The sequence below is a fragment of the Marmota flaviventris genome, chromosome 11 (genome assembly GCF_047511675.1).
Source record: "Marmota flaviventris isolate mMarFla1 chromosome 11, mMarFla1.hap1, whole genome shotgun sequence".
NCBI classification, from domain to species: Eukaryota; Metazoa; Chordata; class Mammalia; order Rodentia; family Sciuridae; genus Marmota; species Marmota flaviventris.
In genome coordinates, this window is record NC_092508.1 from 33,969,230 (window position 1) to 33,985,186 (window position 15,957).

Genomic DNA, 15,957 nt, shown 5'->3' on the forward strand with positions numbered 1-15,957 from the left:
TGATTTACCTATAGTCCGAAACAAGGTGAGGATGGCTGCGCAGGTGAGCCTCCACGGCTGTTCTGTCCATCTTCAAAATTCGCTTGAGCAGGTCAAACCGCCTCACTCTGTAGAGCAGCTCGGCCAACTGCACCACAGACAGCTTCCCTCTCTCACATAAAATATCCAGAAGGTCCCTGACTGTAGGTGGAACTACATCTGCAGTAATATCCAGACACAAAAAGCACAGCATCTCCTTTTCTTCTTCATCAAGTGCCTCTTCCACCTGAAGAATGACCTCGGCAGACGTCTGGCACAGTGCCATCCTAAGGAACAGTAGTACAGTGCTCAACAGAGAGCCGCGAGGTCACCAACTTCATTTCTGAGGGCTTTCTTCATTTCTTTCAGAGTTCTTCCCAGTGCAGAGGTTCTGTGGTAAGAGTAGATTTTTTTAATCCTTTTATCAAAGTAACTTATGGTTTAGATTCATAGTTTTTCCCTTTCTTGCTGGTCTCCCTAACCTGATAGATTGAATTCATATGTTTTAAGTCTACAGAGAGAGAGAGAGAGAGAGAGATCCTCAGTAGACGAAGCCAAAACCCAAGACTAATCTAAAACCCAAGACAACCAGAGAAAAAGATCTACATGGTAAAGGAAATGAAACCTAAGACAAAATTTTCTCCAAAAAATCCCACATGCTTTGTCAGACTTATCAGAATGTAAAGCAGGGTAAGGGAAAATCACAAGTAGGGAATTAATGACTAAGTTCACGAGTGCCCTCAGTGGGAGGAAGAGGAAAAAGCTCAATGACGAAGGAACTGAATACAGAAACTGGTGTCACAGGGGTTAGCTTCTACATGCAGTGATTCCCCACCCACGTGGACTTGGGCCAATGCAGGTCTTGTAAGACGCCCTACTCTCTCTGTGGGGTATCAAGAACAAGAGGGAAATAGGCTTCTGTCCCTGCCCACCCATTTTCTTCAGTTGCTCTTTAAAACCTGCACTCACACCTGTAGCTCAGCCTCTAAAGCCCAAGCCCTTTTCCCAACTTCATCTGGATGCACATGGGACTTGGCACTGGGCTGAGAAAAGACCTTGTGAGGTTTTGATCAGGCGTTCAGACCCTGAGCCCCATGGATATGCCAGATGCCCCAAACTCTCAGTAGACTGCTACGTGACTGCAATTGCAATCAGCCCACCCCTGATGGCATCAGTGGAAGCAAGGAATTGGTGCAGGAGACCCAGGGAAAGGTCTCATCCTGGGGATGCGGTCTGAGTGGGAGTTGGGAAGTTCATTCTTTGGGTGTGTTCTTAACTTCTTCCATTAAAATTCAACATTTTTTTTTTCAAATTTTAAGTTGCAAATGGTGATCACTATCTATTCTACTTTTAAGTTTCATAGTTTTAATTTACGCTAAATCAGCTCTTTTGTTCTGGGCAAGTTCCTTACCTATTCCTATGAGACAGTGTTCAGGTTAAGACAATCTTAGCAAAAAATAAATGGAAACACATCCCGACTCTCTGCGTACAAGTATATTTCTCTAGTTTTGGAATGGCTGTGTCGATTCTGTGTCCATTCAGCCAAACTTCATCGAAGTATGGTTGTGTGTGAGTAAAGGGAAAAATAAAATTTACTAAAATGACTACTCAAAGTCAAAAATTGGTACTCAAAATGACTTTATTTTTTTGTCTGAAATTTGAACACTAATTTTAGTGTTTCAGAAAGAGTAAAATCTACACTCACAGACTAATAGTACTTTAACCTAATATGCCAGTTTCCATGAAAAGAACACCAAGTTTGGACTAGGGCTGTGGCTCAGCGGTGGAACGCTCACCTATCATGTGTGAGGCACTGGGTTCGATCCTCAGCACCACATAAAAATAAATAAATAAAGGTGCTGTGTCCATCTACAACTTAAAAATATATTTAAAAGAAAAAAAACACCAAATTCTTTTTATACTGTACTCACTAAAAGCCACAATCTCGTGAGTAGATGTTATTATAAACTACTATCTAAAATATTTGTATACACTAGAAGAAATAAAATAAGAGGGAAAAATAAAATAAAATAAATACAAGGTCATTAAACACAAGAGTAAGAAATATTATCCAAGTTCACTAGACACATTTGAAAATGAACCAAACAGAATTACCAGAAATGAAATGTTTAAGTCTCTATTTTTAAAAGTAGCCCTCTATATAATTCGTCATTATCAGTGATATAATGATGCCATCAAGAGTTAACAAAATTAGATAATTCTTTAAAAAATTATCCGCTCAGTTCCTCTCCAACAGTTATACCCATGACTGCTTTCTGCCAGTCACGCACACTCAACAAGAGCCCTGGCATGCTATCTTCCCTCTGTGCTAACGAGGGTATAGTTTGGCAGCAAAATCCAAATTACTCAGTGGTAGCATCTGGCACACTGAGAGAAAATACCAAAAGAAAAATACAGATCCCTACATGGAACCAGGCCACCTAGATGCAGTATAGGCATGCTGGGACCATGATGGGGGCAGTTAACTGTGGCTAGAGATGTCACGATTGAGAAAGAAAACCATATAAGGGAGAGGTCAGGCTAGGATCCAAGTAATCATGACTTGGTTGGGGTTTCTTTAAACTATAGGCAAGAAATGAACATAAACATTACTCTAAGACTAGGGAAGCCCTTAGTGTCTTCAGAATCAAACACAAAACCTACTCATAGGACCACCTTCCCAACCCAGAGCATGAGAGATTCCAGGTGAAGAACTTCTTGCAGAAGGTAAATGCATGTTTAAAAACCACTATGCACAAAAATAAAAATCACCATGACAGTAGACAAAACAAACAGAATTCGCATCCTAGGAAACTACATCTGAAAGAATTTAAAATAAGTTATCTTAAAATAAATTTAAAGACATAAGGGAAATTTCTGCAATATTATAGGCGCCAGATCAATGGTTCTTATCCATGGCAGTTTTGGACCTCAGGGTTAATTTGATGATGTCTAGAGACATTTCTGGTCACCATCTCCAGATGGTGCTACTAGGAACTGGTGTACAGAGGCCAGGGATGCTATTAAACATCCCACTATACACATTCCCCCACAACAAGGAATTATCCAGGCAAAAAGCTCACAGCACTGAGGCTGTGAAATCTTGTGCTAAATAATCTAGGAGAAAAAAAAAAAACCTGTGGCTATAATGTATGTAGCGATGTGGGATAAGACATAAAAACATTTGCTCAAATACACTGTTGAGATGTTAAGAAAATAAGTAAAACTGTAGGAAATCAAAAAGAAAAAAGAGCTAAGAACACTACAGTGATATTGTATATAATAGCATCAAACATAACATAGAAATGATTCCAGCAAAAGATAGGGAAGACCTCAATGGAGAAAAACCTATATATTATTGAAAAGACATAAATAAAGAACTAGATAAATGGAGAGCCATACTTTGTTCATGAGTAGAGAGATCCAATATAATAAAGATGTAAGTTCCCTAAAAAACTGATGTATGGATTAAAAGCAAGGAATTTATCTTATTAGACAGCAGCCTAAAAACAGTTAAAGAGTAATTACAAAAAAGGAGAACCCACAGCAAATATGGTACTTAATGGCATCACGTTAGAAACATTTCCTTAAAATCAGGACTGAGACAAAGATGTGCATGATTATCCCTTTTATTCAATATCATACTGAAGGACAGAGCCAGCACAATAAAATGAGAAAGAAGAAAAGATAGAATATCAGCACTTGGATGGAAGAAATGACTATCATTATTCACTTTCTACACAGAAAACTCAAGTATATTAATAAGCAAAATGTTAGAATTAATAACAGATTGAAGTTTTTGAGATACATGATCAATAAATAAAAGTCAATTACATTTCAATAATTAGCAAAAATAGGAATAAGAGGTAGATTTCAAAAAGACAGTACTTAAAATAACATCTATAAGTCACATAGAATAAATCTAATGTTTGTTAGTAAGACATTTAAAGAACAAATTACTTTATTGAAGACTTCATTGAAGATGGAGATAACTGAAGAAATCAATATCTTCATTATACCTTAATAATGGACAGAAAGCTCAATATCACAAAGATACTGAATTTCAAACACATTTGTAAACTCAATATAAGTCCAATCAAAAAGCTAAAAACAAATTTTCCATGGACCTTGGCAAGCTTATTTTAAGTTTATATGACACAGGAAAAGAGAAAAGCAACTAAAACACTTAAAAAAATTCAAACCTCAATAGTAGTCAGACAAGCGCAGACTTAAACTATAATGAGATATTATTTCACATTAGTCAAATGTTAATATCTACTGCTAAATGTCAGAGAAATATGAAATTGTATGTATTACTGGAGGAATTAGCAGCACAATACACAATAGCTAAATTGTGGAACCACCCTAGGTACCCTTCAGTAGATTAATGGATAAAGAAAACGTGGTATATATACACAATGGAATATTACTCAGTATTAAAAGAGAATAAAATCATGGTATTTACAGGTAAATGGATGGAGTTGGAGAATATAATACTAAGTGAAGTAAGCCAAACCCAAAAAACCAAATGCTGAATGTTTTCTCTGATATAAAGATGCTGATTCATAATAGGGATGTGGGGGCAGCATGTGAGGAATAGACGAACTTTAGATAGGGTAAAGGAGAGGAAGGAGAAGGGAGGGGGATGGGGGTAGGAAAGACAGTGGAATGAGATGGACACTATTACCCTAAGTGCATGCATGAAAACACAATGGTGTGACTCTACTTTGTGGACAACCAGAGACATGAAAAATTGTTCTCTATTTGTGTAATATGAATTGAATTAAATTCTGCTGTCATATATAAGAAATTAGAATAAGTAAAATAAATTTTTTAAAAATTGATACAGCTACTTTGAAGAACAATTTAGCATCATCTGGTAAAACTGAAAACACATACTACTCCATGACATGAAAATTTCATTCCTAAATAAATACCCTTTAAAAACTTGCAGACAGGTATATCAAGAAATGTCCAAAATGTTTCTCGTAGCAGTGGATATTACAGCAAAAAGAAAAAAAAAAAAGGAAACCACCCAAAAGTCCATCAAGAAGAGATGAAGCTGGGTACAGTGGCAAATGTCTGTAATCCTAGTCACTCAAGAGGCTAAGGCACGAGGATCATGAGTTCAAAGCCAGCCTCCACAACGTGGGGAGGCCCTAAGCAACCCAGAAAGACCCTGTCTCTAATAAAACATAAAAAAGGACTAGGGATGTGGCTGGGTGGTTAAGTGACCCTGGGTTCAATCCCTAGTACCAAAAAAAAAAAAAAAAGAGAGAGAGAGAGAGAGATTGAAAAAAATATTATATTTCTTTAATGAAATGTTATGCAGCCCTGAAAATGAATGAACTATGGAATATATGAATCTCACAAGACCCAAAAATTTTTGTTGAGGCAAAATGGAAGATGCTAAAATATATATATGATATGATTAATTTACATAAGATTCTAAATATCAAGAAACCACTAATACCATATATTATTTAGGGATATATATATATAGTGAAAATATTGAAATTTACATTATAATAATAAATTCTGAATTCAGTAAAGTGACTTCCATTTTGTGAAGAAGGGAATGTGATTAGAAAAGAATACAAAGGAGAAATGGCTAAATTTGTAATATTTTTCTTCATAAGTTTAGTGTGACAGGTATACAGATACTAAAATAAATATGTAGTAGTCCCCCATTATCTGCAGGAGATAAATTTCAAAAGCTCCAGTGGATGCCCAAAATCATGGATAGTACCAAACCATACATGTACTAAGATTTTTCCTAAATACACATAACTATGATAAACTTTAATTTATATAGTATATACCTTAAGAGATTAACAATGATAACTAATATAAAATAGCCCAATTAAAATAATATACTGTAATAAAATTGCCAGCATCACTACTTTGTGCTTTGGGGACATTTTAAGTAAAATAAGTGTTACTTCAGCATACACACAAGACAGCTACTACGCGACTAATGGGAGGGTATTACATACAGTGTGAAAACTCTGGACAAAGGGATAATTTACACCTCAGGCAGGACTAAGCAGGATGCTGTAAGATTTCACCGCACTACTCAATTGGTTCACAATTTAAAACTTATTTCTGAAATTTTTCATTTATTATTCTTAGATTACTGTGGGTAACTGAAAACACAGAAAGAAAAACCTCAGATAAGCAAGGACTAATATAACTCATACCACAGTATAATAATAAGTCAAAAGGAAATCTTATAGTTTTAGAAACTGAAAAATTAGTTCCCGTTTCTTCTGCACTCAGCCTTTACCAGTTTGATTAATAATTATCATATAAAAGAATACGGTTTTGAAAAAAAAAAGTCATACAGAAACTATCTCATAGCATCTAAATAGCTCTTAGAGCTTCCTTGATGTGAATGTACCTTAGAACAAGAAAGCCTTCAGGTTTCTCAAAGTTATCTTCAAAAACAACAGGACAGGTTTTATTTAACACGGTTCCAAGGATAAGGAGTGTGTAGAAAGCTCTATACAAGGACTTGTACCCATCAGTTACCAACCCCATCCTGCCTGGAGAGGTTAAGGACCTGTCCAAGTCCAATTCTTTTTCTTCCCTGCTTTCAGATACACAATCCTGCATGGTCAATATATCCATTTGTTTCATTTTACCAGTGTTTCAGACCATTTCGCCTTCTCTTGCCAAACAAAACTGGCACCTGGGTGATTTCTAGAATTTTTAAGTGTAGCTTTTCTTCAGGCACATTCAAATTCAGTGACTGTTTCTCCTTCTTTTCCACTCCCACACAAAGTCTCCAGGTTAGTACAAACTGTCTGTAACCTTCACAACCAGACCAGCTAACCCCTAAGTCCAGTTTCAGTTTTCATTTCTCTGCTAGAAATCATGAGGCTATTGCCAATGATTGTTTAAAGTGCCAAACAAAGCTTACATAAAACACTGAGCAAAGCTTACATAAAACAGCTGTTACTGGCTCACAAAAGGAGCATGGGGCTAGAGGAAGGGGCTCTAGGCTGTTTCTAGCAAAGGCTCCTGGGGCTCCCAGAACCACATTTCTGGACTGGGGTAGTGAGCATTCAGGAGATTGCCATAGAGCAGACATCTAGGGATCAGGAGGTGACCTGACACAGCCACACATACCTCCAACACCTAAAAAGCTGATGACTACATGCTAACACTCTTCCCCAAACCCCATATCACTACCACCCTCCTCACCGGCAGAGAAAACTAAGAGGAGCAAAGTATTGGTCTCTGCCCACTTCCTTTGCAAAGTTTCCCTAAAAATGCACTTAACTTAGTCACATCTTAGCTTTAGAGGAGTCTGGAAAATACAGTTTGGAGTTTTCTAGAGAGAAGCACCCCTCAGAAGAGACCCTGTAAATAAACAGAGATGGGTCCTGAGCGCCAATAGACCTTTGCCACTACAGAAGGATATTTTAAGAGGGCATTTATTTCTTCTTTGCCCTTCAATCCTCTGCGCAGATCCCAGGGCCTGACTCACAGTTGGCACTCACTTAGTATGTGATGAGTAAACAAATGAATAATGAACACGGCTACAGGGAAATGGCCTCACTTCCTTTCCTCCAGACCCAATCTGGAACATGTGCTCCAAACCCTCCAGCCAGCACCCTCAGTTCTCTTACCTGTTTGACTCCTGACTTCCAATCCTACAACACCTTAGATAAATGAATGGGCCTGGTGTGTCCTGAACCTTCCAGTTTTAGCACTAAAAGTCCTGATCCCAGAAAGGCTTTCTGTCTTGGCCTAACTAGGATGGTTGGTCACCCTGCACCCCAGCCTCAGGTTCTGAGTTCCTGCACTCATACACGTAGACCAACAAGTAGCTCAGAAGGGAGGGAGAAAAGATTACTCAACACAGAAACTGATACTCCACACCCTGTGAGTTCCAGCCTCAGCTGGGGCGCCTTCTGCTGCTCAGCCATTTCTTTTACGAGACCCTTTATCAGCTCTATACCTCTTGGGTCAACTCCCTCCTGCATGGCTTTCTTCCATCCTAACTCCATCTATTGCTGCTTTTTGTCAGGGGCATTCCCTTATACATGACCTTGTCATTTATAAGGCCCGAGTTCCTGCAACCTCTCACCTTTCCACTGCCCCAATTGGCACCGTCTGTCCTTCAGCTTGTCCAGGGAGGACAATCCCATTTGTCCCCTCCTGTTTCCCCTGAGCCCTTACACCAGTGCTTTCATCAGACACTGCAGGGCCTACTCCCCATGTTCAAGTCTTTTCTATCTTACACAATAAATAAACCCCAAAGCCCTTAAGTGAGAGGTCCCTTAGACTGACCATTCTTTCATTTTATTTCCTTTCACCATGAGGGCAGAGTCTATACTCAGCGCTTTAATTGCTTCAGCTTCAATTTCACTCAGCAGGCCTGCACCTGGGCCTTACCCACCATTTTCCTTACACAGTGACCCTTACTGTCAAGCCAGACTGGAATCTGAGGTAAAAGGAAACATCAGTAACGCTCTTACTCTTTTTGTTTAAAATTTTGATAATTGGTTCATTATACATTTTAACAATTATGTTGGTATTTTAAAATGTTGCATTAAAATATTATCTGTCTTGATTACTGAATTATCGAGCACTCCCTGGAGTGTTATATGAAAGCAGGTATCTGATTCCTTTTACCCTAGCAGGCCAGCCCTGAGGATGCCACTCTAGTCAAGGCCTTGGTGATCTCCTAGCTGCCATGACCAGGATACTTAGAAGTCTTTCAGACCCAGCAATTCTTCTACTGGTATATACACCAAAATAAATGAAAGCGCTGCCTTGTAAAGATATCTGCATGCCCATGTTTGCTGCAGTATGGTTTACAACAGCTTCCAGTTATGGAAATAAACTAAGTGTTTATTGCACAAATAAACTGTGGTGTGTATATACAGTGGAATATTAGTCACCCTTCAAAAGGGAGAAGTTGCTGCTATTTGCCACAACATGGATGAACTAGATGACATCATGCTAAGTGAAATAAACCAAACACAAAGAAAAGTGTGTTGTATTGCATGATATCACTTATATGTAAAATCTAAAAAAAAATGTCAAATATGTAGAGATAGAGAATAAAAGGTTACCAGAGGCTGGGGTAGAAGAGGGAAGATGTAGATCAAAGGATATAAAGTAGAAATATGTAGGAAGAACAAGTAAAAAATCTGGTGTATAACATGAGGACTATAGTTAATAATAGTGTAAGGTATTCAGAATTTTTGCTAATAGACTATAGCTGCTCTTGCTAGAGGGAGTGAGGGACAGGGGTTCATGGAATGGTTACTATATGAGATTGACATGTTAATATGTTCCACTATAACAACCATTTTACTATATATGCATCTTATAACATCATGTTACATCATTTAAATATATACAAATTTTATTTTAAAATAAATAAACAAACATAAAAAATTAGTCCTCTTTATCTGGTTGCTGATAAGTATTCCTTTCTTAAAATACTTCTCCCTGGGCTGAACTCACACACCATATTCTACCCAGGCCTTCTCTAACCCAGTCCTCAGCACCCTCTTTCTGTATCTCCTTTCTATTTTTTAAAAATATTTTTTAGTTATACATGGACTCAATATCTTTATTTTGTTCATTTACTTTTATTTTTATGTGGTCTAAGGATCGAACCCAGTGACTCACATGTGGGAGGCAAGCGCTCTACCGCTGAGCCCCAACCCCAACCTGTACCTCCTTTTTAAATGCTGGAGTTCTCTGATAACCATCTCTTACCCTAACTTGTCCCCTGGCCTTTCTGTTCTCCCTGCCTCTGACCTCACCCTTTCCAAATCTGTCTTCTATTAGAATGAACTTTCTGAAGTTGAAGTTTTTGCTTAGATCCACTCACTTTCTTGATTCGAACCTTACAGTGATCCCTCATCTCCCACTGCAAGTTCCAATTTTCTCTCTATCTAATGTCACACAGTCTATTGTTGCTCTCATCCCTCATTAATATACATTAATATACATTCTTTTGAAGGGTGACTAATATTCCACTGTATATACACACCACTGTATATACACATCACCATGTGGTTCATGATTTCTGCAATGTTGCAATTACAAACTCAAACATCCCCTAGAAGACCACTAAAGGACATTCAGCTTTGACCACTCAATAAGACCTTTCCCATGTGTCTTTGCCTATTTTACCCAATTCCCCTTATCTGCCTAGCAAAACCCCTCTGGGTTTTCAGACCCAAATGAGGCATCTCCTTCTATTGTATAAACTTTCCTGTGAAAAGCTCACACAGATTCTGTCAGTAACTTCTTCTTACCACCTCCATACTACATATAAACTTCAAGTAAAACACTTAGCACAAACCTCTGGCACCCAGCATTTGCCCTAATAGGTGACAGTAAAATGTGGTTAAGTTTGGTCAGACTTCTCAACCCTTCTCACAGAATGTCAATTGCTTCCAAACCATCTGGTATCCAAAGCACAAAATGTTCCCTGTAATCAGCAGCATAGTGACCAGCATGACTGGTTAATCTATCCAAAGACATACTTAACATTCCATTCCTTATCCTGTTCTCTACCTGAACCAAGGTCATGGGGTGGCATGAAAGCAAGGGCCTGTTTGCTGAACCACAGCACAAAAGCAAATAAAATGTCTTAGCAACCTGGCAACCCTGGGTGGCGATGGGGCAAAGCTCATCTTGACAGCTGCAGAAAGTAGCATGCAAACCTGGAACTTTCAGATGTCGGAAAGCCCCAGCATGATATGAACACGAGGTACTTGAAAGAGTCACCCAGAAGACTCTAAAAAAACAAAGAAGGAGGGGGTTGCATGATCCTGAGTGGCATACACAGATGTTCTATGCATTCATCTCTAACACAACAGAACCCACCTACCCCCTCCATTTATGTGCGGGACCCGTGGATGTGGGCTGTGCGTGTGGCAATTGGAGCAGCTGATATAACAAACCTATCTTTCCTCCTCCATCTGCAGGGATTTTAAACCTAAGATAGTGTCTGAAATGCCATTTCACAGCCCCCTCAAAATACTTAAATTGAGGATGTGTAATAATACATCACCATGTGGTTCATGATTTCTGCAGTGTTGCAGCTACAAACTCAAACATCCCCTAGAAGACCACTAAAGGACATAAAATTAGAAGGCACTTTTTCAAAGTTATTTGATGTGGCTGCTATGGCTTAAACATGTACCCTTTAAAATTCAGTGGTTGCCAATGTGAAAGGATTAAGAAGTGGGGCCGTTAGGAGGTGATCAGGCCATGAGGGCTTCTCCCACGTGAATGGGATTAGTGCCCTTACAAAATGGCTTTCTGCCATGTGAGGACACGTTGTTCCCCTCTCTCCAGAGGATCCAGCATTCAAAGAAGCCAAGAGCTGCCCTCAACAGGTGCCAGCACTTTGGTCTTAGAAATAGACTAAACCTCCAGAATTTTGAGAAATAAATATCTCTTCTTTACAAATTACCCAGTCTGTGGCATTTTCTTATAGCAGCACAAATGGACTGAGACAAAGCAGACTTCCTATGACTCTCAGGCAAGTTCTTACAAATTTGGATCTAATGTTACTTCCAACAACATCCCTGGTTCATAACAGGTGTATGAGTCACAACAAGATGAAAGAATGAATCACAGCATGAGAATCTAGACTAAAAGGATATTGTGAAGCATCTCACTAGATCCAGGAACATGAGCAGAGTCACAGGGGAAACAAATCTAAATCCAGTTGATGTAGTCACCCTCCTCCATCTTAACCAAAGTTCAGTTTTCACCTGGGCAAACTTCTCACATACAGCCCAAGCATAAGAGTATCACCCCGTTTCTGTAAAACCCACAATCAAACTCCAAATGAGTAAGTATCTCAGTGCTCCCTGGACAGTGTTTTTCCATCCCAGCATCTTTTCTCAAGCATTTGCCTCCACTCAGAAAGGCCCTTGCCTCTTTTGAGTCTCGGCATGTTAAAATTCTATCTCCTCTTTCAAGGTATCTCTTCCATAGTTGACTTGATCTCCAAATCAGGTCATCTCCTGCTTGTAGCACTGTTTGTAGTCTTTTCTGGCATTTATCTTATTCTATGCAAGAGTCAGTTGAGTATTGTCATATGGAGGTGCTTAAGGGTAGATAGGCTCCTTGCTTCAGTTGGCTGTGGGTAGGCCCTGGCCAGGCCTGCCAAGATCAGCCTTCTCAGGCCTTGAACAGGCCGGTAATCATTGCACTATTGCAGCAGGTATACACAGATGTAATGTTCAATCAACCCTTTGCAACCTAGAGTGAGGCAAGATGGAACTGGTAATCTAATAAGATATCACACTTGGAACCTGCTTTTTAGATCCAAGACAAAGAGAGAGAGAATTTTGAAAGGAAGCTTTTGTAACCACATGATACAATGATACTGTTGTTTCAGAGGAACTTAGAAAATGAATCTGACCTAGTAAGACTCCATGCAGGCTTACCAAGAGCTGGCAGGACCTTGCCTGGAAAGGGAAGAATATACTGTCTTCAGCCAAGCTCACCTAACATCCACTGGCCTTTTAGCAAAAGGTTTAAATTCCAGTATGTTTTCATAAAAATGTATCCTTTTCACTGAATCCTGATAAGCTGTCATTTCTAAAATTAAAAATTTATGTGTCACAGTTTTCATTTGTCCAATCTTCAACCACAGTTCCCTGTGTAGGATAGTTCAATAAGAAATTCAAAAGTTCCTAAAATTTAAAGTATTTTCCTCTAACAGGACAGCCCTTTAACATTCTCAAAACTAATACCTCCACAAGGTCTTGAGTTCAATCCCCAGCACCCAAAACAAACAAACAAAAATATCTCATATGAGATGGTAATATTTTAATTTTTCATTTATTTATTTACTTACCTAGTTTTTCAGTACTCAGGACTGAACATGGGGCTTCCAGCATAATAGGCAAGCACTGTCCTGAACTACAGCCCCACCCCAGATGTTATAAGTTTAATACAAATCTAATTTTTAATAAACTGTTGTTCTATTCACTCACTTTATTGAGGGAAAAAAAAAACAGGACAATGTGTGATTTGCTACATTTATCCATTCGTTACCAGTTTTCCTTTTCCTTGGCAGAAAAAAAAAAAAATAGCAATAGACCAAGATGGCGGAGTTTATTTAAGATTTCAAATTGTAATGCTTTGGTAAAGCCTGGGTCAGAGACCAGATCTGAGTTCCAAGTAGTACAAAGGAGGGTTGTGGCTAAGCTTCACTTTTGAGGTATCCACACCATCTGATGTCACCTTTAGAGGAACTAGATATATATCCTCATGAGATCACACTCAGAAACCACGTTCTTTCTCAAGGTTTTTTTGTTAGGTGATTTTTTTTTTCCAGTACTGAAGATTGCAACAGGGGGACTCTACCACTGAGCTCCATCCTCAGTCCTTTTTACTTTTTATTTTGATACAATCTTGCTAAGTTGCCCAGGCTGACCTTGAATTTGTGATCCTCCTGACTCATCCTTCCCAGTCACTGGGATTACAGGCAACCATGTGTACCTCCTCAAGGTGTTGAGGAATAAAAAATGGCTCAAAAAAATGGAGACAAGTGGAAAAGAAAAATTCTCCAGTTGCTTCAGTCTCATCATCCCATCATCCCTGGTACATCCCTGGTACACAACCTGTTCCCTAGGTTCTGATCCCTAAGTTGATCTTTTCTTCTAAGTTCCTTGACATTTCTGGTGATTACACAGGTTAAAGGAACAGATTCATTCTACAAGCTGGCTGAATGATAGCCAACCTGTTTACAGAAAGCCTAGGCAGATAGCAACTGGCTTCAATTCTGATTCTCAGGAGGTATAGCTTTGTGCTATATATAACCGCCCTGTGCTACTACATTTCACTAACAGGTCCACCAGGGCACTTAGAACACAGACTTTTCTGCCAAATTAAAATAACACAGTCATGGATTAGAGTAGAACTCAAGTCAAGTGTAAAGTCAAACTCAGCTTCAATGCTGTTCCACAGCCACGGTTTTCAGCATAACTTTTGCTGATGCATCTTGTCTTTGCCAACTAGAAAAAGAGTTGCAATCAACAGAGGGAGATTTATGTATTTCCATTCCCTAGTACTAGCAAATACTCAGTAACTGCTGAACAGATTGATTTTTTTTTTTAATTCAACTTCAAGTCAAGTTTTGGTCATTGTTGCAAGGAATCTGGTCTACTCACCAGATGGTATTCAAGCAAAAGATCTGTCAAGTGCCTGTTCTTTAAAGCAAAGGTCTATCTTTAAAAGTTACCTTTGAAATCTTCAATTAAAAAAGAAACAAATGGATATATAAGCCCAGAAAAGAGCTAAAGGACATTTTAAGAAAAACAAAATAAAAACAAAACCTCAAAAATTTCACAAGTAGTAGATAAGGAAACTATGGTTCCCATTTGTAAAGTAAAATGATCAAAATAAATCATTACCCTGGAAAACAGCATGGAGCAAGTAAGTACAACAGCAGTTTTCAATTACATTGAAAAATTTAAAAATGATGATGAATTGCTTTATTCAATTGAAGAGTTCACTGTAGAAGACACAATCTTGAATATTCAGATGAATATGGTAATAAATTGGTAGGAATTAGGTCTCTTGTAATAGGTACTGAATTACCAAAGATGACAACCCAATATCAATAATAAGAAGAAAATAACGAAGAAGCTGTTCATTTTAGTCAAAATTTTAATGACTAAATAAAGACAAAATGGGTAGAAATGGAGATATTGAAGGAACATAAATACAGGACAAGGTATAATGGGTAGAAAAGAAGCAATTTTATCTGTGAAGATTTGAGAACACATATACATATTTATACACATACATGTAATGTGTATATACATGCATAAAGTCATTTTTCTTTCAAATGTGCATGGTCAGAGAAGAAACTATACCCCTAAGCCAAGAATTGAAGAGGGAGTAAAACCATGATTCAGGGGATTTAAACAGGCAAATGAATTCAAACATGAATTGCAGATACACACATTCTTAAAACCAAGAAAAGTAGTAATTAGAAAAAGAAATCTTTCATTGATGACAGAAGGAGGAAATTTACATGTGGAAAAAGCAGAAATATTAGTAGAACAGGCACCAGTTTGGAAATTCAGTTTGGAGAAGCAGCACCATACAAAATAAGGGATTTCAAAAAATTATATATATATATATAGAATATGCATATTTAAATCTATAAGTACTTATACATATATAATTATTATATTTTATATAATATACATGTACATTTATTTATATACATAACATATAAATAAATACTGAATATATATAAGTATATAAGTACTGTATAAATATATAAGTACCATATATGTATATTTGAATATATATAAGTATATATATATATATATATATATATATATATATATATACACACACACACACACACACACACATTAAGCACTTCAAAGACTGTATTTGAGTGTATAAGTTTCTGAAAAAGACACTCAAGTACAACCTCTACTTACCTGTAGGAATGGACTCCTGGGGGGCTTAGTCTAGTTACTTTACAGGTATTTAACCAAGGTAATTCTACCACAATTTGACTGAAAAGTTTTTAAAGTATTACAATGCAAAGTGTTAAATGCAATGCTGTGGTAAGTGCAAAGGTAGCCACCAAGCTTGTGAAAGGAGAACATAGGACATTCATGAAGGTAGGGTGTGAAGACTTCCAAACAAGACAGGAGTGAAATGCAAAGGAGAAAGAGGATATTACAATAACAGTGCCTCTTGCCTCACAGGTTTATACTAAGTAAAACAAGAATGCACCTGAGCACAATTGCCTTCAGTGTCTGATCACCTACCCACAAGTTTCCTCCTTTGTTGTATGGTAGTAGTCTTGTCCAGATTGTCTACGTAAGTAACTTTACTTGGTCTCTCCAACACCTGGTGAGGTTATGGAGACAAGAAACAAATTTAGATATCTAGAATTCTGCCTGGTCTAGAGGA

General features: G+C 37.9%; 1 protein-coding gene across 14 annotated transcripts in view; it reads right to left on the reverse strand.

Moving 5' to 3' along the window:
- The window catches only part of Cflar (CASP8 and FADD like apoptosis regulator), a 57,600-nt gene that overhangs the window by 38,711 nt on the left and 2,932 nt on the right, over nucleotides 1-15,957 (reverse strand). For 8 of the 14 annotated variants that reach the window (XR_011709085.1, XR_011709084.1, XR_011709087.1 and 5 more), the window contains 2 exons: nucleotides 15,813-15,894; nucleotides 9-409 (listed from right to left, as the gene is read on the reverse strand). The exons of 1 other annotated variant lie outside the window; for it this stretch is intronic. Coding sequence is in view for 1 of the 13 variants with exons in the window: in XM_071618916.1 (XP_071475017.1) it covers nucleotides 9-304 (296 nt within the window). In the remaining 12 variants the exon portion in view is untranslated. Of the gene's footprint in view, nucleotides 1-8; nucleotides 410-6,418; nucleotides 7,034-7,652; nucleotides 7,804-15,812; nucleotides 15,895-15,957 lie in introns of those variants that run through there. 5 more of the 14 variants (XR_011709089.1, XR_011709082.1, XR_011709092.1 and 2 more) reach the window with 3 other exon arrangements.